The 25,000-nt window shown below is 43.3% G+C and overlaps 1 protein-coding gene across 5 annotated transcripts in view; it reads right to left on the reverse strand.

Annotated features, from left to right (window-relative positions):
* The window catches only part of LOC119496647 (RNA-binding motif, single-stranded-interacting protein 3-like), a 180,658-nt gene that overhangs the window by 90,554 nt on the left and 65,104 nt on the right, over window positions 1-25,000 (reverse strand). For all 5 annotated transcript variants that reach the window (XM_037784105.1, XM_037784108.1, XM_037784107.1 and 2 more), the window contains 3 exons: window positions 20,775-20,950; window positions 5,666-5,724; window positions 390-481 (listed from right to left, as the gene is read on the reverse strand). In XM_037784105.1, the coding sequence (XP_037640033.1) occupies window positions 390-481; window positions 5,666-5,724; window positions 20,775-20,950 (327 nt within the window). The remainder of the gene's footprint in view (window positions 1-389; window positions 482-5,665; window positions 5,725-20,774; window positions 20,951-25,000) is intronic.

Consider the following 25,000-nt stretch of genomic DNA (forward strand, 5'->3'; position numbering starts at 1 on the left):
TGAAGTTATTTTAACCCAAACCACAGTCTGTTCCTAACCCTAACTAAGTTGTTTCCTATGATGACGGAAGTTTATTTTGAAAAGACTATGCATGTAACGAGTGGAAATTGACACGTGTTGCTGGATATTCGTAGGAAAATGCACAAAACATTAGGAACAAATTGAGCTGTTGTATGAGGATACGATGAACTGATATACAGTAAATCCAGAGATCATAATGATTATCAGCACTGTTGTCAAATGTCACTAATATTATTATGACCACAAATAACCTCAACCAGCACCAGCAGCTTCCTCCAGGGTTTACAGACAGTGATTGAGTCTACCTGGAGTATAAACACCTGAATAACAGCAGCAGACCAGAGAGCGGAGGGCGGGGTGAAGCTTACCTTCGCCATCTGTGCCTGGACTCCGCTGGCTTTGAGCGAGGCCACAGCCTTCTGGGCTGCTGCAGGGCTGTCAAAGTCCACAAAGCCATATCCTGTACACACACACACACACACACACACACACACACACACACACACACACACACACACACACAGACAACACAGAAGAAGAAGAAGAAGAAGAAGATGATGATGAGGAGCAGGGTGAAGAAAAAGAATTACAAGATAGAGTTAATGTTGTTCTGAATATCGCTAAGGAAACCAGACAGTGTTTAGTCATCGATGCTGCAGAAATCCTGTAAATGTGTCAAAATCAAGTCAGCTCACGTATTGAATGAAAGCTACTCGTTCCCCCATTAAATGTGTTTTAGCACAGAACATCAACAGAATCTGTGTCATAACAGTAACTCTTATTATCTGGTTTATGATCCAAAAGATCTTCAGATGTCTGACCAAGTTTTTGTGTACTACGGCTCTTTGTAATGAAATCATGTCGATGTTTTTTTGTAATGATTCTAATGTCTTTCATTGCACTGATGGCTGCTCACCCTCCATTCCCTGTAGATGCACACATTACATATATATATATACATATATATATGTGCCTTCCTATTGTCTGACATTTAATATCCCATTGCATTGCATGTGAGCTCGTTTGGTCCGTGCACTCCACTAAAGCTGTCAGTACATTCGAGGTTTCTATAGTAGTGGCCAATACAAGTGACATCAAGAAAAATTCTCTACATTTAATGCAACCATTAAAGTGATTCAGTCATGTTTAAAGAAATAAAGAAGAAGAGAATGGGCATCAGTCCATTTTATTCCGATATGGTCTGCATCATTTTGTGTGTGTGTGTACGTGTGCATTCGCACAGCGTATCTGTCAAACTGCTGACGCTCCGGGGATCTACAGTAGGTCGGGGCCCTACAGGAAGCACCGAAGGACAAAAGGTCTGAACACACACAAATATCAATCTGTACTTTCAGAAGTACGCCCTGTTTTACTGGGTCACATGAAAATAATGTCACATAGAGAGAAAGAAGCAAAAGAGACGCAGCCTGTCGGCAGTGTGAACGGCAGTCAGTAAGTGTGTGTGATATCAGGTGAGAAAGACCGAGAAACTGACACCGTGTGTGTTTATATGAGACTAATAAAGAGACATACTGACACACACTTTATATTGGAGACTAATAAAGAGACATACTGACACACACGAAGAAAGAAATGTAGGGAAAGCAGCTTTGAGATCCCGTCTGTAGTTCTGAGTGGAGCTGCGTGTTTTTAACACGATTAAATCATTACAATCCTCCTCAATGTAAACATGTTCAGAAGGAGGGAATAACGTCCTCTCTCTCTCTTCCTCTCCATCTCACACACTCACACACTTCATTCATAACATCTGTTCTCGTCTGTCGCTCGGTTTTGCTGATAAGCAGATGATTTTTTTATTGTTCAAAGGCAGCAAGCTGCTTTCACAGCAAGATATGTAGTCTACTGCACACACAAATATTTATACTGCTGCTAATGAGAAACACAGAATTTAGCCAAAATAGGATAACACAGACGCACACATGCACATATAACGTGCATGCATTAACAACTGTGACAAACACAGATCCAGATGAGCACGGATACACACATACAGTGTGCAGAGAAAACAACCCCGATGCAACCCCGAATACACATGCACACCACATACACAAGTATTTTGATCTATATTTATCTAATTAGGGCCACACCAGAACACGTGCACTAATTGAGAATGCACAAACTTACATCATTCATCAGTAACTTTAGCAAGATTTGAAAAGCTCCATTTCTCATATCTCCCTCTGTAACTAATGTGTGTCCCTGTAATTAGAAAATAAAACCCAAAACACAGTTCACAATGGATAATAACAATAATGGCTAATTCCATCACCACTAGTCCAGAATGGAGTCCTCTTGTTTGATGGCAGTAGTTCAGCATTACTGGCAGTGCACATGCTCGTTGAAATACAGTGACTGTAATGATAAAGCTGGTGTTTTAAAGGCGAATCCGCCGGTTTTACATGTCTGTTTACAGGTCTTGAGGAGTACTACTACTACTGCTACTACTACTGCTACTACTGCTACTGCTGCTGCTACTGCTACTACTACTACTACTACTGCTACTGCTACTGCTACTACTGCTACTACTACTGCTACTACTACTGCTACTACTGCTACTGCTGCTGCTACTGCTACTACTACTACTGCTACTACTACTGCTACTACTACTACTACTACTACTACTGCTACTGCTACTACTGCTACTGCTGCTACTGCTGCTACTGCTACTGCTACTGCTGCTACTGCTACTACTGCTACTACTGCTACTGCTACTACTACTACTACTACTACTACTACTGCTACTACTACTACTGTTACTGCTACTACTACTACTACAACTAATACTACTACTACTACCAATAACTACTACTACTAACTACTACTACTACTACTACTACTATTACTACTACTACTGTTACTGCTACTACTACTACTACAACTAATGCTACTACTACTACCAATAACTACTACTACTAACTACTACTACTACTACTACTACTATTACTACTACTACTGTTACTGCTACTACTACTACTACAACTACTACTACTACTACTACCAATAACTACTACTACTACTACTACTGCTACTACTACTACTAACTACTAACTACTGCTACTGCTACTACTACTACTGCTACTACTACTACCACTAACTACTGCTACTACTACTACTGTTACTGCTACTACTACTACTACTACTACTGCTACTACTACTACTAACTACTGCTACTACTGCTACTACTACTACTACTGCTACTGCTACTACTGCTACTGCTGCTACTACTGCTACTACTACTGCTACTACTACTGCTACTACTGCTAGTGCTACTGCTGCTACTGCTACTACTGCTACTACTGCTACTGCTACTACTAATACTACTACTACTGCTACTGCTACTACTGCTACTACTACTGCTACTACTACTACTGTTACTGCTACTACTACTACTACAACTAATACTACTACTACTACTGCTACTACTACTATTACTACTACTACTACTACTACTACTACTACTACTGCTACTACTACTACTGTTACTGCTACTACTACTACTACAACTAATACTACTACTACTACCAATAACTACTACTACTAACTACTACTGCTACTACTACTACTGTTACTGCTACTACTACTACTACAACTAATACTACTACTACTACCACTAACTACTGCTACTACTACTACTACTACTACTGTTACTGCTACTACTACTACTACTACTACTGCTACTGCTACTACTACTACTAACTACTAACTACTGCTACTACTGCTACTACTACTACTACTGCTACTGCTACTACTACTACTACTACTGCTACTACTACTACTAACTACTGCTACTACTGCTACTACTACTACTACCACTAACTACTACTACTACTACTACTAACTAGTACTACTACTACTAAATATACGTACATGTTCACAGCTTTGCAGTGTGTACGCTTCACGCAGTCCTAAATTCAGGGCGGCACATGTTGCGGCCGTTAGGGCAGATGAGGGCAGATGATGAAATGTACGCTATGTGAGGAACTCGCAGCCCTGAGGATGCAGAAAATATTTTACATTTTTCCTTATTGTCAACCAAATCCCACGAGAAGACCACAACCTACATAGCGGTGTCTGTAGCTCCAAATGAATATATCAGGCTTTGGCTACACAGGCCATACTCGTTAGTGGGATAGTCTTTCCATTGGATTTGTTAACGATAAAATAATATAGAATATTTCCACTTTAAAGCAGATTAAGTTTGTTTTTGGTTTCATTTGTAAGCAGTGGATTTAAATCGCCTTTTCGGATGCAATGTGATCTTAAATAAAACAGATATTATTTTCCATTTGTAAATCATAGTAAAAAGAAGCATGAAGGCATAATTTGCAGACATAATAATCATGAGCTGGAGCACCGAGGCTGGACTGAATCAGGTTATTTAAACTCCTTTCCAAGTAACAGCAATGAAAGAAATGTAATGAGGAGAAAATGGAAGAATAACTGATAATTATCACTGGGTTTATAGAATATTCTGCCGTCCCTTCGGCTGTGCTGTAATGATGTCAGGACAGGCATTTCAATATGCGTTCAGAGCTCCAAGCAATATTTGATTATGTGATGCCAAAGCAGGTACTGGGATGATGAAGTTTGTAAGATCTATATAACTGGCAATTTAAAAAGATCCAAGATAATAACTAAAGTAAAACAGTTCTCAGGGGAAATTCAACCAAGTTTGGTGTTCACATTATTATGTAAAGACGGGCAGGACTGCAATCATTGACTCTAAATATTGTATCCTAAGTAATCACAGCAAATGAAGTCTTTCTGCCCTCGCTGTCAGTCAGAATGGCTTTTCTTTCACTCCTACTATCGGAGCTGATGTGCTGATTACAGGGCAGCGGTCTGTTGTCCTGAACCACGTCAGTACACCTTTGAGTACGGCCCCGAAGGATGAGCAGCAATCACGGCCGAACACACGCTCTCGTGTGCCTCTTCAAAAGCAGACGACTACAATCATATTGATTAGTGCTTTGTTCAGACCACTCCAACAATCAAGCAGACCCTCATCAGACAACACTTGAGTGAGCCTCGTTCACCACAGAGACTATCTGGAACACATTGCGGCTGTTGTGTGGTGCTCTCCGTTCTGATTTGGCCAATGACAACAATGCCAACATCTTGCTTTCAAAAGCTGCTTAACTCTGAGTATCATTAGGGTGCAATCCTGAAATCATCATCACAGAGAAGTCAAACAAAATGAAGGTACTCTAGCAGTGCATCATTTAGACAGATTAAAGGATGACATGGTCATTATATACAGCGTAACACACATCCTGAACACAGAGCTAAACACATGGACCTCATGCAACCGCACACAGCACAAGTTGAAGTCATTTGTTGTAATTTGACGTCACGCGGTCTGTTGCCAGACATTGTAAAAACCTTTGAGCATTGATTTATTGGGGATGCAAAAAAGAACAAGAAGGGATATCTAAGAACAACCCCTCCCCAGAGTGCGCTGATTGGTCGTCCTGCAAACTGCCAACTTTAATCAATTCTCAACTGATGTTTTCCAGAAACCAAATCTCAGATCAAAACCTGACTTTGTGAAGTATATTGTGACTTTGCAAAGCTACATACTGTAAAAGCACAGTGGATAAAGTCAGTGGATTCTCACACTCACCTTTGCATTGATTGGTGTTCTTGTCCAGGATGGCCTTCGTTGACACAATCTTCCCATATCTGTAAAAACAACGATGAAATATTCTGATTAGCCGTTATAGCAGTTAAGCTGTTTTTAACATCTGGAGCAATACTGGTTGTTCTTTGAGTCGTATGCATGTTACATGGCTCTAATGGCTCTAACGGCTTTAATGGCCCTATTGGCTCTAATGGCTCTAATGGTTCTAATGGCTCTCACGGCTCTCTTGGCTCTCATGGATCTCATGGCTCTAATGCCTCTAATGGCTCTCACGGCTCTCATGGCTCTCATGGCTCTAATGGATCTCATGGCTCTCATGGCTCTCATGGATCTCATGGCTCTCATGGCTCTCATGGATCTCATGGCTCTAATGGATCTCATGGCTCTAATGGCTCTCATGGCTCTCATGGCTCTCATGGATCTCATGGCTCTAATGGCTCTCATGGATCTCATGGCTCTAATGGCTCTCATGGCTCTCATGGCTCTAATGGCTCTCACGGCTCTCACGGCTCTAATGGCTCTCATGGATCTCATGGCTCTAATGGCTCTCATGGCTCTCATGGATCTCATGGCTCTAATGGCTCTCATGGATCTCATGGCTCTAATGGCTCTCATGGCTCTAATGGCTCTCACGGCTCTCACGGCTCTAATGGCTCTCATGGCTCTCATGGCTCTCACGGCTCTCACGGCTCTCACGGCTCTCACGGCTCTAATGGCTCTCATGGCTCTCATGGCTCTAATGGCTCTCATGGATCTCATGGCTCTAATGGCTCTAATGGCTCTCATGGATCTCATGGCTCTAATGGCTCTAATGGCTCTCATGGATCTCATGGCTCTAATGGCTCTAATGGCTCTCATGGATCTCATGGCTCTAATGGCTTTAATGGCTCTCATGGATCTAATGGCTCTAATGGCTCTAATGGATCTAATGGCTCTAATGGATCTCATGGCTCTAATGGCTCTAATGGATCTCATGGATCTCATGGCTCTAATGGATCTCATGGATCTAATGGCTCTAATGGCTCTCATGGATCTCATGGCTCTAATGGCTCTAATGGATCTCATGGATCTCATGGCTCTAATGGCTCTCATGGATCTCATGGATCTCATGGCTCTAATGGCTCTAATGGATCTCATGGATCTCATGGCTCTAATGGCTCTCATGGATCTCATGGATCTCATGGCTCTAATGGCTCTAATGGATCTCATGGATCTCATGGATCTAATGGCTCTAATGGATCTCATGGCTCTAATGGCTCTAATGGCTTTAATGGCTCTCATGGATCTCATGGCTCTAATGGCTCTAATGGATCTCATGGATCTCATGGCTCTAATGGCTCTAATGGCTTTAATGGCTCTCATGGATCTCATGGCTCTAATGGCTCTAATGGCTCTCACGGTTCTAATGGCTCTAATGGCTCTAACGACTCTCACGGTTCTCACGGTTCTCATGGCTCTGATTTCTCATCTTGCGCCACCATGAGGTTCACATTAGTAGATTTGAGGCGATGGATTGCCATGAGCTTTGGTACAGACATTCATGTTCCCCACAGGATGAATTTTAATTAACTTATCATGTAGCGCCATCATCAGGTAAAGAAAAGGTATTGTCCAACCGTTGACATTCCCATCAGCCTCAGCTTTGTTTTGTGTTTAGTGCTAATTAGCAAATGTTAGCATGCTAACCTGCTAAACTGAGATGGTGTATTTGAAAACCATTATTCCTGCTGAACAGCATGTTAGCATCGACATAGTGAGCATGTTGCCATGCTAGAATAGCATTTAGCTCAAAGCACCACTGTGCTAAAGTAGTCTCTTAATTCAAGAAATGTGATTTCAGGTGCAACTGTACAGATGTTTCCACTAAGTTTGAATTCAAGAGGATAAAATGAAAGAATAAAATAAAGTTAAATTGATCAAAGTCTGACGATAACACAGTTTCTCCGGGTGTCCATGTTCTATCTCTGCTTCTATCTATCCATTCTGTCCTCATCTGTTCCCGTCCCAGCCAAAGGCCGCAGAGCGCTGACAGTACTGTCTCATAAATGATGATAATAACTAGATATCTGTACAGTATGGCAGCCGGTCCTGCTCGGAGGGCCGGTACAGACAACCTCCATACCTCTTTCTATCTGTTCTCTCTGCCAACTTTTAATGTCTTGTCCGTTTCGCTACCTTACTCTCTTTCTTACGTTTGACACCTCTGCCTCTCTCTTTGTCTCCTTCCCTTATTTCCCCCTCCATCCCACTTCTATTCTCCAGCTCTCTGTTCTCAGGGAGAAGTTAATAATGTTTCTTATCAGCCCGGTCTTTCAGTCCTCCTGGAGAGAGAGACAACTGAAAACTGAGAAAGAGGCTGAGAAGGTATGAAGACAGAGAGAGAGGAGGGGGGGGAGATCAGCCTGGATCACCGCCGAGCTACGTGGACGAGACTTTTTAATTAATGTTTTAACACTGCTGCACGATGGCTGACTGGCTGACTATCAAACTGACTGACGAGCTGACTGGCTCATGGCCACAGGTGAAGGATGGAAGCATATTCCTTCTTCCTTTTTAGAGGCAAAAAGAGGAAGACAACTAGGAGAGAGAAATCAGGAGAAGATACAGTGTGGAAGGTTACGAGTCGAGAGGGCGAATAAAGCAAAGGGAGGGGGAGAGAGACACTCGGAGGAATGAGAAATAGATGAGGAGAGGGAGAGCAGTCAGTCAAAAGATAAAAAGAGACAGTGAAGGCGAGGAGGAAGCGAGGTAGTCAGGGAGCGATGGGGAGATAGTAAGAGGTGTTTAATAAAGAAGAGATCATTTAGTTGTCACCATCAGGAGAGGCTCTGTCAGTGAGAAGAAGAGAACACAGACTAGCTCGCCTGTCAGCTTCACATCGTACTCTATTGGGACGGGAGACGTTAGAAATCAAGACACACAAAAGGCTTTAAAAGGCTGCTATCACACACAACACGGCAGCTCAGCAGCAAATGATCAGCGCTCTTCTCTCAGACAATCAACACTCAATTAAAGATATTTTAGAGTATTAACCAATCAACCCATTTGTTCTTTACAAAGTCACGGCTGGTGGTAAACTCGGTCTTTGACTGAGGTTTGGGGAGCGATCCAACTGTTGCAGACTTAAATACATTCAACAAAATACATGGCAGGACTAACCGCCCACACACACACCTGGCACACGCACACGCACACACACACACACACACGCACACACACACACACACACACACACAGACACACACGCGCAAAGACAAACACACATCGGGACGCACACGAAAGGCAACGCTGCACATCAAAAACACACATTACACACACCATCTGGCAACAGCCAACTTGACTTCTGCCTCAGTGTGTGTGTGTGTGTGTGTGTCAGTGCGTGAGTGTAAACACCTACAGTGCATGTGTGAGTGAGTATGAATGCATGACAAAGATCTCGTGTACTATCGGTGTTTTGGCAGCTTGTTTTTCCAGAAAAGTGAAACATTTCCAGACTGTTTGTTAGTTTGCAGTGTGTGTGTGTGTGTATGTGTGTGTGTGTGTGTGTGTATGTGTGTGCGTGCGTGTGCGTGCGTGCGTGCGTGTGTGCGCGCGTGCGTGCTTGCGTGCGTGTTTGTGCGTGTTTGTGTGTGTTTGTGTGTGTGTATGTGTGTGTGTGAGAGACGTACAGGTATAAATCCACCTGTTCATTCTCTAGTTACACAGTTAAGCTGGACTGGAAAACAAAAGAGAAGAGGAGCGGAGAGGAGAGGATAGGAGGGAGGGAGAGAGGGATGACACATTGAGGAGAGGAGGGCGGGAGAGAGGGATGACACAATGAGGAGAGGAGGGAGAGGAGAGGAGAGGAGAGGAGAGGAGAGGAGAGGAGAGGAGAGGAGAGGAGGGAGAGAGATGACACAATGAGGAGAGGAGAGGAGAGAGGGATGACACAATGAGGAGAGGAGAGGAGAGGAGGGAGAGAGGGATGACACAATGAGGAGAGGAGAGGAGAGGAGGGAGAGAGGGATGACACAATGAGGAGAGGAGAGGAGAGGAGAGGAGAGGAGAGGAGAGGAGAGGAAAGGAGAGGAGAGGAGAGGAGAGGAGAGAGGGATGACACAATGAGGAGAGGAGAGGAGAGAGGGATGACACAATGAGGAGAGGAGAGGAGAGGAGAGGAGGGCGGGAGAGAGGGATGACACAATGAGGAGAGGAGGGGAGAGGAGAAGAGAGGAGAGGAGAGGAGAGGAGAGGAGAGGAGGGAGGGAGAGAGGGATGACACAATGAGGAGAGGAGAGGAGAGAGGGATGACACAATGAGGAGAGGAGGGAGGGAGAGAGGGATGACACAATGAGGAGAGGAGAGGAGAGGAGAGAGGGATGACACAATGAGGAGAGGAGGGAGGGAGAGAGGGATGACACAATGAGGAGAGGAGAGGAGAGGAGAGAAGGATGACACAATGAGGAGAGGAGAGGAGGGGAGAGAGGGATGACACAATGAGGAGAGGAGAGGAGAGGAGAGAGGGATGACACAATGAGGAGAGGAGAGGAGAGGAGAGAGGGATGACACAATGAGGAGAGGAGGGAGGGAGAGAGGGATGACACAATGAGGAGAGGAGGGAGGGAGAGAGGGATGACACAATGAGGAGAGGAGAGGAGAGGAGAGAGGGATGACACAATGAGGAGAGGAGAGGAGAGGAGAGAGGGATGACACAATGAAGAGAGGAGAGGAGAGGAGAGAGGGATGACACAATGAGGAGAGGAGAGAGGGATGACACAATGAGGAGAGGAGGGAGGGAGAGAGGGATGACACAATGAGGAGAGGAGAGGAGAGGAGAGGAGAGGAGAGGAGAGAGGGTTCTGGTTCAGGTTCTGTTAGCAGGTTCTGTTAGCAGGTTCTGTAAGCAGGTTCTGTAAGCAGGTTCTGTTAGCAGGTTCTGTTAGCAGGTTCAGTAAGCAGGTTCTGTAAGCAGGTTCTGTTAGCAGGTTCTGTAAGCAGGTTCTGTTAGCAGGTTCAGTAAGCAGGTTCTGTTAGCAGGTTCTGTAAGCAGGTTCTGTTAGCAGGTTCTGTAAGCAGGTTCTGTTAGCAGGTTCAGTAAGCAGGTTCTGTTAGCAGGTTCTGTAAGCAGGTTCTGTTAGCAGGTTCTGTAAGCAGGTTCTGTTAGCAGGTTCAGTAAGCAGGTTCTGTTAGCAGGTTCAGTAAGCAGGTTCTGTAAGCAGGTTCTGTAAGCAGGTTCTGTAACTAAGGCCCGTCATTGGATATACTGACATGGGACTGAGAGTTTAATTCCAGTCTGCCCAGTTGGTTCCCATAACGTTTGTTATCGTCAGTCCCATCCAGATCACAGAGCTTATAATACTGAAAGAACACGCGTTCTAAATATAATATTAATATATGTATATATATTTATAATATATATATATATTATAAATATAATATTAATAATATATATATATATTATTGATATATATATTATTAATTATATATATATATATATACAGTATATGTGATCATATAACTGCTGAGAGAAAAGTTGATTTTACAATTTTCATGTTTGTTTTCAGGCTTAAGAGCTGGACGTAGTCACCGTGACGTCACCTGTTGGTTTGTTGACTACAGTTATGAAGCTTCGGCATTCTGGCCGTCGCCATCTTGGTTATTTGCAACCAGTGACAGAGAGGGCGGAGCTAAGCACAACCCAACGCTGAATAAGACGATTTAAGGCGACCAAAAGGTTATAATTAACTTTGATGAAGTGAAAACACACTGTGATTAAAGGGTTAAAGTTGTAAGATGAAAACACGGACAACTCCCAGACCGGACAACGCCGTGGTAACGACCTGTCAATCAGCAGGTAGCCCCGCCCTAAAGCATCCCCTGCTTTATGGTCTATCTGACTCTAAATGGGACCATCATTTACTAAATGAACATCATGCTGTACTGAAGAAGACTTGAAACATAAACTCATGTTTACAATGTTTACTGAGGTCATAAATCAAGAGAGAAGTAGAAGCTCATCTTCTATCAGACTTCTATAGAAGCAGAGGAGTCGCCCCCTGCTGGCTGCTAGACAGGATGCAGGTTTAAGACTCTTCATCATTGACTTCTATAGAAGCAGAGGAGTCGCCCCCTGCTGGCTGGTTGACAGGATGCAGGTTTAAAGACTCTTCCTCATTGACTTCTATAGAAGCAGAGGAGTCGCCCCCTGCTGGCTGCTAGACAGGATGCAGGTTTAAGGAGCTTCCTCATTGACTTCTATAGAAGCAGAGGAGTCGCCCCCTGCTGGCTGCTAGACAGGATGCAGGTTTAAGGAGCTTCCTCATTGACTTCTATAGAAGCAGAGGAGTCGCCCCCTGCTGGCTGCTAGACAGGATGCAGGTTTAAAGCTCTTCCTCATTGACTTCTATAGAAGCAGAGGAGTCGCCCCCTGCTGGCTGCTAGACAGGATGAAGGTTTAAGTCTCTTCCTCATTGACTTCTATAGAAGCAGAGGAGTCGCCCCCTGCTGGCTGCTAGACAGGATGCAGGTTTAAAGCTCTTCATCATTGACTTCTATAGAAACAGAGGAGTCGCCCCCTGCTGGCTGCTAGACAGGATGCAGGTTTAAAGCTCTTCATCATTGACTTCTATAGAAGCAGAGGAGTCGCCCCCTGCTGGCTGGTAGACAGGATGAAGGTTTAAAGCTCTTCCTCATTGACTTCTATAGAAACAGAGGAGTCGCCCCCTGCTGGCTGATGGACAGGATGACGGTTTAAAGCTTCACTTCTCAGACCTCGGAGGTGCCCTCTGTCAAATTCACAGATTATTTCCTTTAGATAACTCTGCTGAAGTATCTACATTTCCATAAAGTAGTCACCAGGAGTGGTTGAATCAAAGCTCCAAACAACAGGACTAAGCCAGAGAAGACCTCTTAGGACCCGGTACGGGTCTTCTTCAACACTCGGAAACTCCTGAGAATCTTTGCCGATACACAACTTTAGATTTTTTCCCCCCACCAAGAAATGCGATACACAAAAAACAAGAAGAGTGAAATTGACAGTATTTTCCTGATTGTCGGAATTTAAAGAGGAATGTCAATAAGAAACTCAGTGCGCCGAATTTTTGTCAGTCTTGACACAATGTGTGTGTGCACCCTGTCTGTGTGCACAATGTGTGTGTGTGCACCCTGTCTGTGTGCACAATGTTTGTGTGTGCACCCTGTCTGTGTGCACAATGTGTGTGTGCACCCTGTCTGTGTGCACAATGTGTGTGTGCACCCTGTCTGTGTGCACAATGTGTGTGTGTGCACCCTGTCTGTGTGCACAATGTGTGTGTGTGCACCCTGTCTGTGTGCACAATGTGTGTGTGCACCCTGTCTGTGTGCACAATGTTTGTGTGTGCACCCTGTCTGTGTGAAGTGTTAATGACGGTCCTCGGAGGGCCCCCACAGCGCCACATCGCTGTTTCTGTTTCTCGTGGAGCACTGGCAGCCAATGGATGCTCGCCGTCTGATGTCTACTCAACCGCAGCTCACGCACGTGCGTGCGCATGCATGAGCGTGCACGCAGGCTGGTCTCTGTGTGTGGTTTCTTCTAATTGGGGATCCAATGCAGCTGTCTGGTCTCCTGCACATCCCTCATCCCCCCCGCTGCCAGTTAGACTCCGACAAACACTGAGAGAAGTCTTCCAATTCATTCTCTATGTGTAGTTTAATATGTTTTCATTCTCTGTGTATTTTTAACATGTTTTCATTCTCTGTGTAGTTTAACATGTTTTCATTTTCCATGTGTAGTTTAACATGTTTTCATTCGCCATGTGTAGTTTAACATGTTTTCATTCTCTATGTGTAGTTTAACATGTTTTCATTCTCTATGTGTAGTTTAACATGTTTTCATTCGCCATGTGTAGTTTAACATGTTTTCATTCTCCATATGTAGTTTAACATGTTTTCATTCTCTGTGTAGTTTAACATGTTTTCATTCTCTATGTGTAGTTTAACATGTTTTCATTCGCCATGTGTAGTTTAACATGTTTTCATTCTCCATATGTAGTTTAACATGTTTTCATTCTCTGTGTAGTTTAACATGTTTTCATTCTCCATGTGTAGTTTAACATGTTTTCATTCTCTATATGTAGTTTAACATGTTTTCATTCTTTATATATAGTTTAACATGTTTTCATTCTCTATATGTAGTTTAACATGTTTCATTCTCCATGTGTAGTTTAACATGTCTTCATTATCCATGTGTAGTTTAACATGTTTTCATTCTCCATGTGTAGTTTACCATGTTTTCATTCTCTATATGTAGTTTAACATATTTTCATTCTCTGTGTAGTTTAACATGTTTTCATGCTCCATGTGTAGTTTAACATGTCTTCATTCTCTGTGTAGTTTAACATGTTTTCATTCTCCATGTGTAGTTTAACGTTTTCATTCTCTATATGTAGTTTAACATGTCTTCATTCTCTATATGTAGTTTAACATGTTTTAATTCTCTATATGTAGTTTAACATGTCTTCATTCTCTGTGTAGTTTAACATGTTTTCATTCTCCATGTGTAGTTTAACGTTTTCATTCTATATATGTAGTTTAACATGTTTTCATTCTCCATGTGTAGTTTAACATGTCTTCATTCTCCATGTGTAGTTTAACATGTTTTCATTCTCCATGTGTAGTTTACCATGTTTTCATTCTCTATATGTAGTTTAACATGTTTTCATTTTCCATGTGTAGTTTAACATGTTTTCATTCTCCATGTGTAGTTTAACATGTTTTCATTTTCCATGTGTAGTTTAACATGTTTTCATTCTCTGTGTAGTTTAACATGTTTTCACTCTCTATGTGTAGTTTAACATGTTTTAATTCTCTATATGTAGTTTAACATGTTTTCATTCTCCATGTGTAGTTTAACATGTTTTCATTTTCCATGTGTAGTTTAACATGTTTTCATTCTCCATGTGTAGTTTAACATGTTTTCATTTTCCATGTGTAGTTTAACATGTTTTCATTCTCTATGTGTAGTTTAACATGTTTTCATTCTTTATATGTAGTTTACCATGTCTTCATTATCCATGTGTAGTTTAACATGTTTTCATTCTCTATATGTAGTTTAACATGTTTTCATTCTCCATGTGTAGTTTAACATGTCTTCATTATCCATGTGTAGTTTAACATGTTTTCATTCTTTATATGTATTTTAACATATTTTCATTCTCTATATGTAGTTTAACATGTCTTCATTATCCATGTGTAGTTTAACATGTTTTCATTCTCCATGTGTAGTTTACCATGTTTTCATTCTCTATATGTAGTTTAACATGTTTTCATTCTCTGTGTAGTTTAACATGTTTTCATGCTCATGTGTAGTTTAACATGTCTTCATTCTCTGTGTAGTTTAACATGTTTTCATTCTCCATGTGTAGTTTAACGTTTTCATTCTCTATATGTAGTTTAACATGTCTTCATTCTCTATATGTAGTTTAACATGTTTTAATTCTCTATATGTAGTTTAACATGTCTTCATTCTCTGTGTAGTTTAACATGTTTTCATTCTCCATGTGTAGTTTAACGTTTTCATTCTCTATATGTAGTTTAACATGTCTTCATTCTCCATGTGTAGTTTAACATGTCTTCATTATCCATGTGTAGTTTAACATGTTTTCATTCTCCATGTGTAGTTTACCATGTTTTCATTCTCTATATGTAGTTTAACATGTTTTCATTTTCCATGTGTAGTTTAACATGTTTTCATTCTCTGTGTAGTTTAACATGTTTTCATTCTCTGTGTAGTTTAACATGTTTTAATTCTCTATATGTAGTTTAACATGTTTTCATTCTCCATGTGTAGTTTAACATGTTTTCATTTTCCATGTGTAGTTTAACATGTTTTCATTCTCCATGTGTAGTTTAACATGTTTTCATTCTCCATGTGTAGTTTAACATGTTTTCATTCTCTATGTGTAGTTTAACATGTTTTCAGACCAGAAAGCTAGTATTAACTCTTGACAGAGATCTATCTACATTATGTTTATAGATGCTTTACAAAGTATTTATTAACCAATTAACAAGGTATTATAATCATCAGTTGCAACTCTGTAATAGCATCTAAATAATGTTATAGACGGTTTACAAACCAGTTATTAACCGTTAACAAAGTGTTAACTGGTCCATCTATCTGCGTAATGTTAATACATGTTTTACACATTAACGCATTCTTAATATAGTATATAAAATGGTACAATGTGTGCAACAATAAACTGTTAAAATCAACATCGCTGGCCAAAACTCTTCGGAGAGATCAATACCTTCTACATTCAGGATCCCAGATATAGGCTCCTTTTGTCAACGATATAACAACACCAACACCAGAGTGTTGGCAGAAGGTCACGACCCTTGACCCTGAGGGTCGACGATCTGTCCCAAACAGCCACTCTGAGGCGTGAAGCGCTGCCCGTCACGGAGAAGAGCCAGGTTAGATAATAGTTCAAATAGGGAGAACGGAGCATGCTTTCAGACTATCCAGGAAGGAACTCATAGTGTTGCACTCGGTTGTAAACAGAAATAGATGAAGAAAGAAAGCTAGAGAGAGAAGTTCAAACCCTGATGACTTTCTCTCAGAAATTATCAGACACAGCCCCCCCCCCCCCCACACCCCGATTATGACATCAGGTGTGAGGTGTGAGGGGTGAGGGGTGAGGGGTGAGGAGGTGAGGAGGTGTGAGATGGATGTGAGGTGCATGGAAGTTCTAAAGCTATTCAAACATCCGACAAGCACTTCTCATGAGGCCTACTTGCACATTTCCTCTGCTGTTTTCATCAGGTAGTATGTTCCTTGTAAGATAGATAGATAGATAGATAGATAGATAGATAGATAGATAGATAGAAGTAGAGCGAGAGAGACGTTGTCTTTGTGCTCTGCTCTAGATTCCTCTCACGTTCTGCTCTGTCCCCAGACGTTAAAAGTGTGTCCATAGTTTTGGCGACCGGGGGAGTGATTGGAAATGTCAGCTGACAACAGCACTTTTCACTGACACTCTGAGAACTGGCACAGAGACAGAGAGAGAGGGAGGGAGGGAGAGGGAGGGAGGAGGAGGGAGGGAGGGGGAGAAGGGAAGGATGGAGGGAGGAAATGAGGAGGATGACAGGATGGTACTGGTGGGCGGGTTGGCACACAGAAAACAGCCACGCTTGGTAACAATAAGGACGAGGATGACATTGAGTTGAAAGAGTGTGTGTGTGTGTGTGTGTGTGTCAGCATCGAGGGAATGTCCTTCCGTTATTCAATGTGTGCATGAATGAAATGCCTGTTTGTGTGTGTCTGTGTGCGTGCATGTGCATGTGCATGTCATGTCAGTGAGTGACAGGAAGCTGCCATTGAGTGTATTTGTGAAAGCCGGAGAGAGTTGAGAAGCCAAAGCCTGCCCCCCCCCCCCCCCCCCCGCGCTGACCTTTCCTAAATGTTACCGGCCACTTGGCACACTGACTCGACTCTAATGAAACTTTTATTGGCCCCCATTTTTCACCCTGCTTCTCCAGAACGCCTACGGGGCTAAGCTGAAATACAACAGGCCTGAACTGCAGCTGACACGCAGAAGGGCAAGGTATGGGGAGTGTGTATGTGTGTGCATGTTATAGTCTTCACATTTCATTTTTATCTACCTTTTTTCTTCATTCCAAAATCAATTAGATCAATTATAAATGTTGATGAGATCATTTGAAGCCCTTACCTGCGGAATATTTAGCTCAATATATCATTCTCCAATTACATGTGATATTATCAGGTAATAGCTGGAGGCCAACGAGCTGCTCTCTAGTAGAACTGCTCTCTATTAGAGCTGCTCTCTAGTAGAGCTGCTCTCTAGTAGAACTGCTCTCTATTAGAGCTGCTCTCTGGTAGAGCTGCTCTCTGGTAGAGCTGCTCTCTAGTAGAACTGCTCTCTATTAGAGCTGCTCTCTAGTAGAGCTGCTCTCTGGTAGAGCTGCTCTCTATTAGAGCTGCTCTCTAGTAGAGCTGCTCTCTGGTAGAACTGCTCTCTAGTAGAACTGCTCTCTAGTAGAACTGCTCTCTATTAGAGCTGCTCTCTAGTAGAGCTGCTCTCTAGTAGAGCTGCTCTCTAGTAGAACTGCTCTCTATTAGAGCTGCTCTCTGGTAGAACTGCTCTCTAGTAGAACTGCTCTCTAGTAGAGCTGCTCTCTAGTAGAACTGCTCTCTATTAGAGCTGCTCTCTATTAGAGCTGCTCTCTGGTAGAACTGCTCTCTGGTAGAACTGCTCTCTAGTAGAACTGCTCTCTATTAGAGCTGCTCTCTGGTAGAACTGCTCTCTAGTAGAACTGCTCTCTAGTAGAGCTGCTCTCTAGTAGAACTGCTCTCTGGTAGAGCTGCTCTCTGGTAGAGCTGCTCTCTGGTAGAGCTGCTCTCTGGTAGAACTGCTCTCCATTAGAGCTGCTCTCTAGTAGAGCTGCTCTCTAGTAGAGCTGCTCTCTAGTAGAACTGCTCTCTAGTAGAGCTGCTCTCTGGTAGAGCTGCTCTCTGGTAGAACTGCTCTCTATTAGAGCTGCTCTCTAGTAGAACTGCTCTCTATTAGAGCTGCTCTCTATTAGAGCTGCTCTCTGGTAGAACTGCTCTCTATTAGAGCTGCTCTCTAGTAGAACTGCTCTCTAGTAGAGCTGCTCTCTGGTAGAGCTGCTCTCTGGTAGAGCTGCTCTCTGGTAGAACTGCTCTCTATTAGAGCTGCTCTCTATTAGAGCTGCTCTCTAGTAGAGCTGCTCTGTAGTAGAGCTGCTCTCTAGTAGAACTGCTCTCTATTAGAGCTGCTCTCTGGTAGAACTGCTCTCTAGTAGAACTGCTCTCTAGTAGAGCTGCTCTCTAGTAGAGCTGCTCTCTGGTAGAACTGCTCTCTATTAGAGCTGCTCTCTAGTACTCTACTAGTACTCTAGTAGAACTGCTCTCTATTAGAGCTGCTCTCTAGTAGTCTACTAGTACTCTACTAGAGAGCTGCTCTCTAGTACTGTACTAGTACTCTACTAGAGAGCAGCTCTACTAGAGAGCAGTTCTACTAGAGAGCAGCTCTACTAGAGAGCAGCTCTACTAGAGAGCGTCTAGTTAATGCCACCGATAAACTAGACCCTCTCTAGTAGAGCTGCTTCATTGTTGGTATTAACTAGACCCTCTATTAGAGCTGCTTCATCGTTAACTAGACCCTCTCTAGTAGAGCTGCTTCATCGTTAACTAGACCCTCTCTAGTAGAGCTGCTTCATCGTTGGTATTAACTAGACCCTCTCTAGTAGAGCTGCTTCATCGGTGGTATTAACTAGACCCTCTCTAGTAGAGCTGCTTCATCGGTGGTATTAACTAGACCCTCTCTATTAGAGCTGCTTCATCGTTGGTATTAACTAGACCCTCTCTAGTAGAGCTGCTTCATTGTTGGTATTAACTAGACCCTCTCTAGTAGAGCTGCTTCATCGGTGGTATTAACTAGACCCTCTCTAGTAGAGCTGCTTCATCGTTGGTATTAACTAGACCCTCTCTAGTAGAGCTGCTTCATCGTTGGTATTAACTAGACCCTCTCTAGTAGAGCTGCTTCATCGTTGGTATTAACTAGACCCTCTCTAGTAGAGCTGCTTCATCGTTGGTATTAACTAGACCCTCTCTAGTAGAGCTGCTTCATCGGTGGTATTAACTAGACCCTCTCTAGTAGAGCTGCTTCATCGTTGGTATTAACTAGACCCTCTCTAGTAGAGCTGCTTCATCGTTGGTATTAACTAGACCCTCTCTAGTAGAGCTGCTTCATCGGTGGTATTAACTAGACCCTCTCTAGTAGAGCTGCTTCATCGGTGGTATTAACTAGACCCTCTCTAGTAGAGCTGCTTCATCGTTGGTATTAACTAGACCCTCTCTAGTAGAGCTGCTTCATCGGTGGTATTAACTAGACCCTCTCTAGTAGAGCTGCTTCATCGGTGGTATTAACTAGACCCTCTCTAGTAGATAGTATTATTGATAATAATAATAGAATCAATCCCATTGGGTCAGATTTATAAATGTCTGTTTTTGTAGATTGTATTTAGTATATTCTGTTGATGTTCTCTTGGGTCCAGATGTTAACATCTGTCATCGGACTTCAGCAGAAGTCCAGGTCCGACCTCTCCCACTCATGTCAGCCATTAACGGTTTACCTGTGTCCATCTCAACAAATGCATCACAGGAAGCCGGCGTTCTGGTTTGGAAACGACCACCTCTAATGAGAAGTCTCGGTACGGTTGTTTTGGTTGGCAACAGAGAACGATTACTGCGTTCACAACCGCCCAAACTGCCAATTGCTTCTTCCAAAGCACGGTGGGTTCAAATAAACTGGATTTTTTCAGATGTAACATAGCTAATAATGAAGATGATCATCTGATCAGCTCCAATACCGCTGGATTTCACTGGCAGAGGATCAGAGAGGTCTGGAGCTTTAATGGCCCTGCAAACCTTGGATCCTTAGTTTGCGCTCCGCTACCTCTCAATTTGAAGGTTGCAGGAAACCCTGTTATTAAAGGCTCCTAAAAAATCTGGGCACAGTGTAGAACCCACTTGGCTATAAGACAAGCATTCTCCTGCATGCTATTCACTACATTCCCTTCTCAAAGTCATAAAGGCCCCACTGAGCACAACTCTACTATAATAATGTCTACACTACAAGAATAGAACTCAATGCCTGGAACTGATCACCAGAACCAGAACCTCACCAGATCACCAGAACCTTGAAGAATCGCCTGCCATGCTGTAAAATATTACCATGTCTATAAAGAAGAAAAGTCTCAAACCTTTGGCATATCTGTCAAAGACTGAGGGCTTTACGTCTTCTGCTGACTGAGACAAGGATGCATGTGTCCGTCCTTGTGCAGCATGTGTGGAGATGAGCCAGTGCAGAGGAGAGCGGATGGGTTAGGTCCTCTGAGGAAGCACAGGGGGGACGGGCAGAGAGGTCAGGAGCAAACGTTGATACTCATAAGATGCTGTTGGACTCACGCAAAACGAATTACCACGAGCTGAAGTGAACGGAGCTCAGCTGCACTGAAGGAGGACCGGGTCAGATCAGGATGAACATATCAGGACCGGGTCAGATCAAGATGAACAGAACAGAATAGAACTCACGGCTGGCAGAGTTTGATGAGGTCCTGGTCGGTGGTGGCAGGTGGAAGGCCTCTGATGTACAGGTTGGTCTTACTAAGCTGCTCCATTAGCCCTCCTCCATGATGACCTCCTCCTCCTCCTCCATTGGTGCCGGGGCTGGGCGGAGCCATGGGCTGAGGAGGAGGTGCATAGGACTGCTGCAGAGAACAAGAGAGAAAGTGATGGAAAGGTCACTTCAGGTCAAAACACAATAATATAGATTTTCTGTGCCACAATAATCACAAATTGAACTCCACTGTCCGATACGGAGCTCCGTGCCGACTACATGACTTAAGAAGATAAGAAAGACCATTTCTGGCAGCGTGAGGATTAATGAGTGTTTGGATGATGATGGGTTCAGAGTGCACGGCCCCCCCGGCCTGCCCGCCGCCCCCCCCGGGCTGAGGTGAGACAGGAAGAGATACTGTATTTGGCGGATGCATGTGCATGTGTGTGAGCCGATGTTTGTGATAATGACAGGTTGCCATCACACAGCAACGCTGAGCCTGAGCCAGCTCTGATATTAATCCATTACCTGTACACCCCTCAACTGGCACACAATTCATGACACACACACACACACACACACACACACACACTGGGAGCTCAGAAAGACTAAGATTCCAACACACACATGCAGCAGACGTGCAGCAGATGTGCAGCAGACATGCAGCAGATATGCAGCAGACGTGCAGCAGACATGCAGCAGACATGTAGCCGACATGCAGCAGACGTGCAGCAGACATGCAGCAGACGTGTAGCAGACATGCAGCGGACATGCAGCAGATGTGCCGCAGACATGCAGCAGACGTGCAGCAGATGTGCAGCAGACATGCAGCAGACGTGTAGCAGACATGCAGCAGATGTGCAGCAGACATGCAGCAGACATGCAGCAGTGAAAAGGAGACGGTGCCGGTGGAGTAGTGCCATTTACAGGCCGGTGTCTTCCACTAACAGCCCAGAATGAGCCGATACACTTCAACACAAACATGACGGTGTACGGAGATGAGAAAGGGCTCCGCTGGGTAATACTTCATCTTAATGGCCGTGACAAATACAACTCTATATTGCAAGTGACTCCTAAAACCCGAACATTTGCAGTTTGGTATTTTTTCTCCCGACAGTGTTCACTGAACATTATACTGTCTCTGGGTCTGCAAACTACGACGACAATTAAAATGTGAGAAACGCATAAACGTCACTATTGCTTAAATTACCTGATCCAATTAATCAATTATATTAATTATTGAAGTCATTTATGAAGCATAACTGTCAACTGTTGGCTCCAGCTTTTAAAAGGGAGGATAGGATTTGTTGTTTTCCTTCGTCATATATCGATGTAAACTGAATATCTAATTAACTAACTAACTGAATGTCATTAGAATAACCAACAAGGTTTGCTAAATTCATGAAGAATGGCTCGTCGTTTGTGTACAAACGAGACGAATGCTGCAGCTCCAGTTCGCCGACATAAACACACCTGAAGACACAGAAACATGGCGGCGCACACAGTCAATTACATTCTCATCATTCTTTACTTTATGTAGTGTTTGTGTTGTGAAACATCCTGTAACAACGTTGTAGCTGCAATTTCCTTTCAGTTGAGTTGTACTTGATAGCACAGATGATAGCACAGATGATAGCACCGATGATAGCACAGATGATAGCACATTGAAGTGTTGCATGTAGCCTGCGGTTTAGTCTACTCCTCCCATCTCTTTTCACAAGGTTCCCACAGATCCTTAAAATGTCTTGAATTAGATTTCCATCCCTACAGGATTCTCTAGTTGTTCATTTAAAGATTTAAAGTCTTTATACGTCATCAGTTTGCTGCTCGCGTCCATGTTTTCCCGAGCTGATGCATCGGGATGCATTTAGATTGGAAGTCGGGAATACCAACTCGGAATTATCGACTTCCGACTTGCAATGGATTGCCGCAACTAGTCTACAGCCAGGATAGTGCTTTGAGCTAAATGCTAACATTAGCCTTCTAACGTGCACACAATGACAATGCTAACATGCAGATGTTTAACTGGTATAATATTTACCATGTGCACCATCTTAGTGGGCATGTTAACATTTGCTTATTAGCCCTAAACATAAAGTCCATCTGGGGCTGATGGTATTAGGTCATAAACCAAAGTATTGGACACGTTCAAATTGTGACCTGATGAAAACGTTATTATTATTCATCCTGAGGGAAACATGAAGGTTTACCAAATTTAATGGCAGTCCATTAAAAAGTTGTTGAAACATTTGATGAAAAACCAAAACATGTCACCGTGCTGGTGTCACTGGAGGAAAGTCAGAGGATCACCAGAGTCATTAAAATGCATCCTCTTAGGACCTTGAATATATGCAATCCATCCATTTCACTACAACCCAAAAATATCAACGTCATTATGGAGCTGGAGGAAAAGTCCTGTATAGGTAGTGTAGTATATGTGTAGGGTTCATCCTCTGGGGATGACTAACGCCCAATACTGTGCACATTCATGGGCCTCAGAGGACCATCCCTAGAGCCACACTGCTTACGTTTCTAAAACATCAGCACATCCTGAAAATACAATGGAAATGTGTTAATATCATTCCTGTAAAGAGCGACAAGAAGAGTCTGATATCCTGAAGCTGTTTTCTTGTTCAAGACATTTTTAGTAAAGCATCAAACTCCAGGTTCCTCCAGAGGAGCTGCTCAGTGCCCAGCAGAGGTGCGTGTCTGCGTCTCCATGCGGCGCCTGTGATCAGGATAATGAAAACCTGCTTCAAAGCCTGAACTGTGTCGATATGAGCCTTTTAACAATGGGTTTGTTTACCGACCACCTCTGAAAGATAACACGGATACGCGCTTGATGGGAAGTGTCAGATGCAAATAAAAGACCCCGGGCTGAAATCAGAAAGAGAAATAGCAGCAGAATAAAAGGTACAACATGCTGAAGATAAGACGCATTGAAACACATGCCCGGCACATGCAACATATGCACGCAAACATAACACACACGCTCACTGTCAGCCTTATCTGTGGACATTCATTTCATTCCACTATAGAAGAGCCTTTCTTCACTCACACACACACTCACATGTCCAGGTATGCACAACATCTCTCCTCACTCGCTGACACAACACACACACACCTGATCAAAGGCCTGGCCCAGGGAACCTCTTTCAGCCAATTTGTGCAGCTGTCAGGGCCGGCCGATAGTGAGCCGTGTATGTAATGTGTCAGAGACTATGATGGGGAAATCCTTTGAAACACTGAAATCTCTCTTTCTCCTCTCTTGTCCCTCTCTCGCTCACTGTCAAATTCAACTCCACCATCGTTCAATCTCTTGCTCTTTTCACCTCCATCCTTCCACTTCCCACATACTCGCTCTATATTCCTCCCTCCCTCCCAGTTCCTCTCTTTTAAGGATTATTGTGCAGTCGGGGTGTGTGGACTGAAGGCTGCCTCTCAGCTGGTAGTGTTGACACACTTAGTACAGTGGAGCAGCTCTCTCAGTGGGGAAAAAGGCTCTGAGGCAGCGACACAAACTGTCACACAAAGCAAACACAGTCACCGGCTTTTCGTAGATTTCATGCACGGCTGAGCCTGTGAACAGCGACGCACCGCGAAGCATCGCTGCGCGGTGTCATATATGTGCATGCTGCTGACTACCTAATGAGCGTATATTTGTCTGGAGAGTGGATTGCAGAGAGGGCTGAGAGCAGAGGGAAACCATTTCACTTACTCATTCTCAAGAAAAAGGTATTAAGCACATCTTTCAATATTTCATACAGTTCTTGCAATAAGAAACAACGCAGCTCTTCCGGAGGGTTGCGGCTCAACACCTTACTGGTTGTGTTCGTCTTTAATAGATATCATCATTGAATCCAACAAATATTTAATCTTTATTTCTTTTGAAACAGCTGTTTTCTTTGGTCCCATTAACAAGCTCTCTGAAGCTGCGTCACCAACAGAACAGATCACAATTTATGAAGTTCATCTCCTGTCATATGTCTCTCTATATATATTCTCTCTCTCTCTCTCTCTATATATATATATATATGTATATATACACGTCTCATAACTGCCCACAAAACATTCCTCTTGTGTTCAGCAGTTTATACTGCAGAAGTATAGAGATGCACCAACCAGACTTTTTCAGTCCCGGTACTGATGGCGATATCGTCCCTGGGCTTTGGGTACCGATCCAATACCAGTGTTTAATTAA

This window comes from Sebastes umbrosus, chromosome 11, assembly GCF_015220745.1.
Source record: "Sebastes umbrosus isolate fSebUmb1 chromosome 11, fSebUmb1.pri, whole genome shotgun sequence".
NCBI classification, from domain to species: Eukaryota; Metazoa; Chordata; class Actinopteri; order Perciformes; family Sebastidae; genus Sebastes; species Sebastes umbrosus.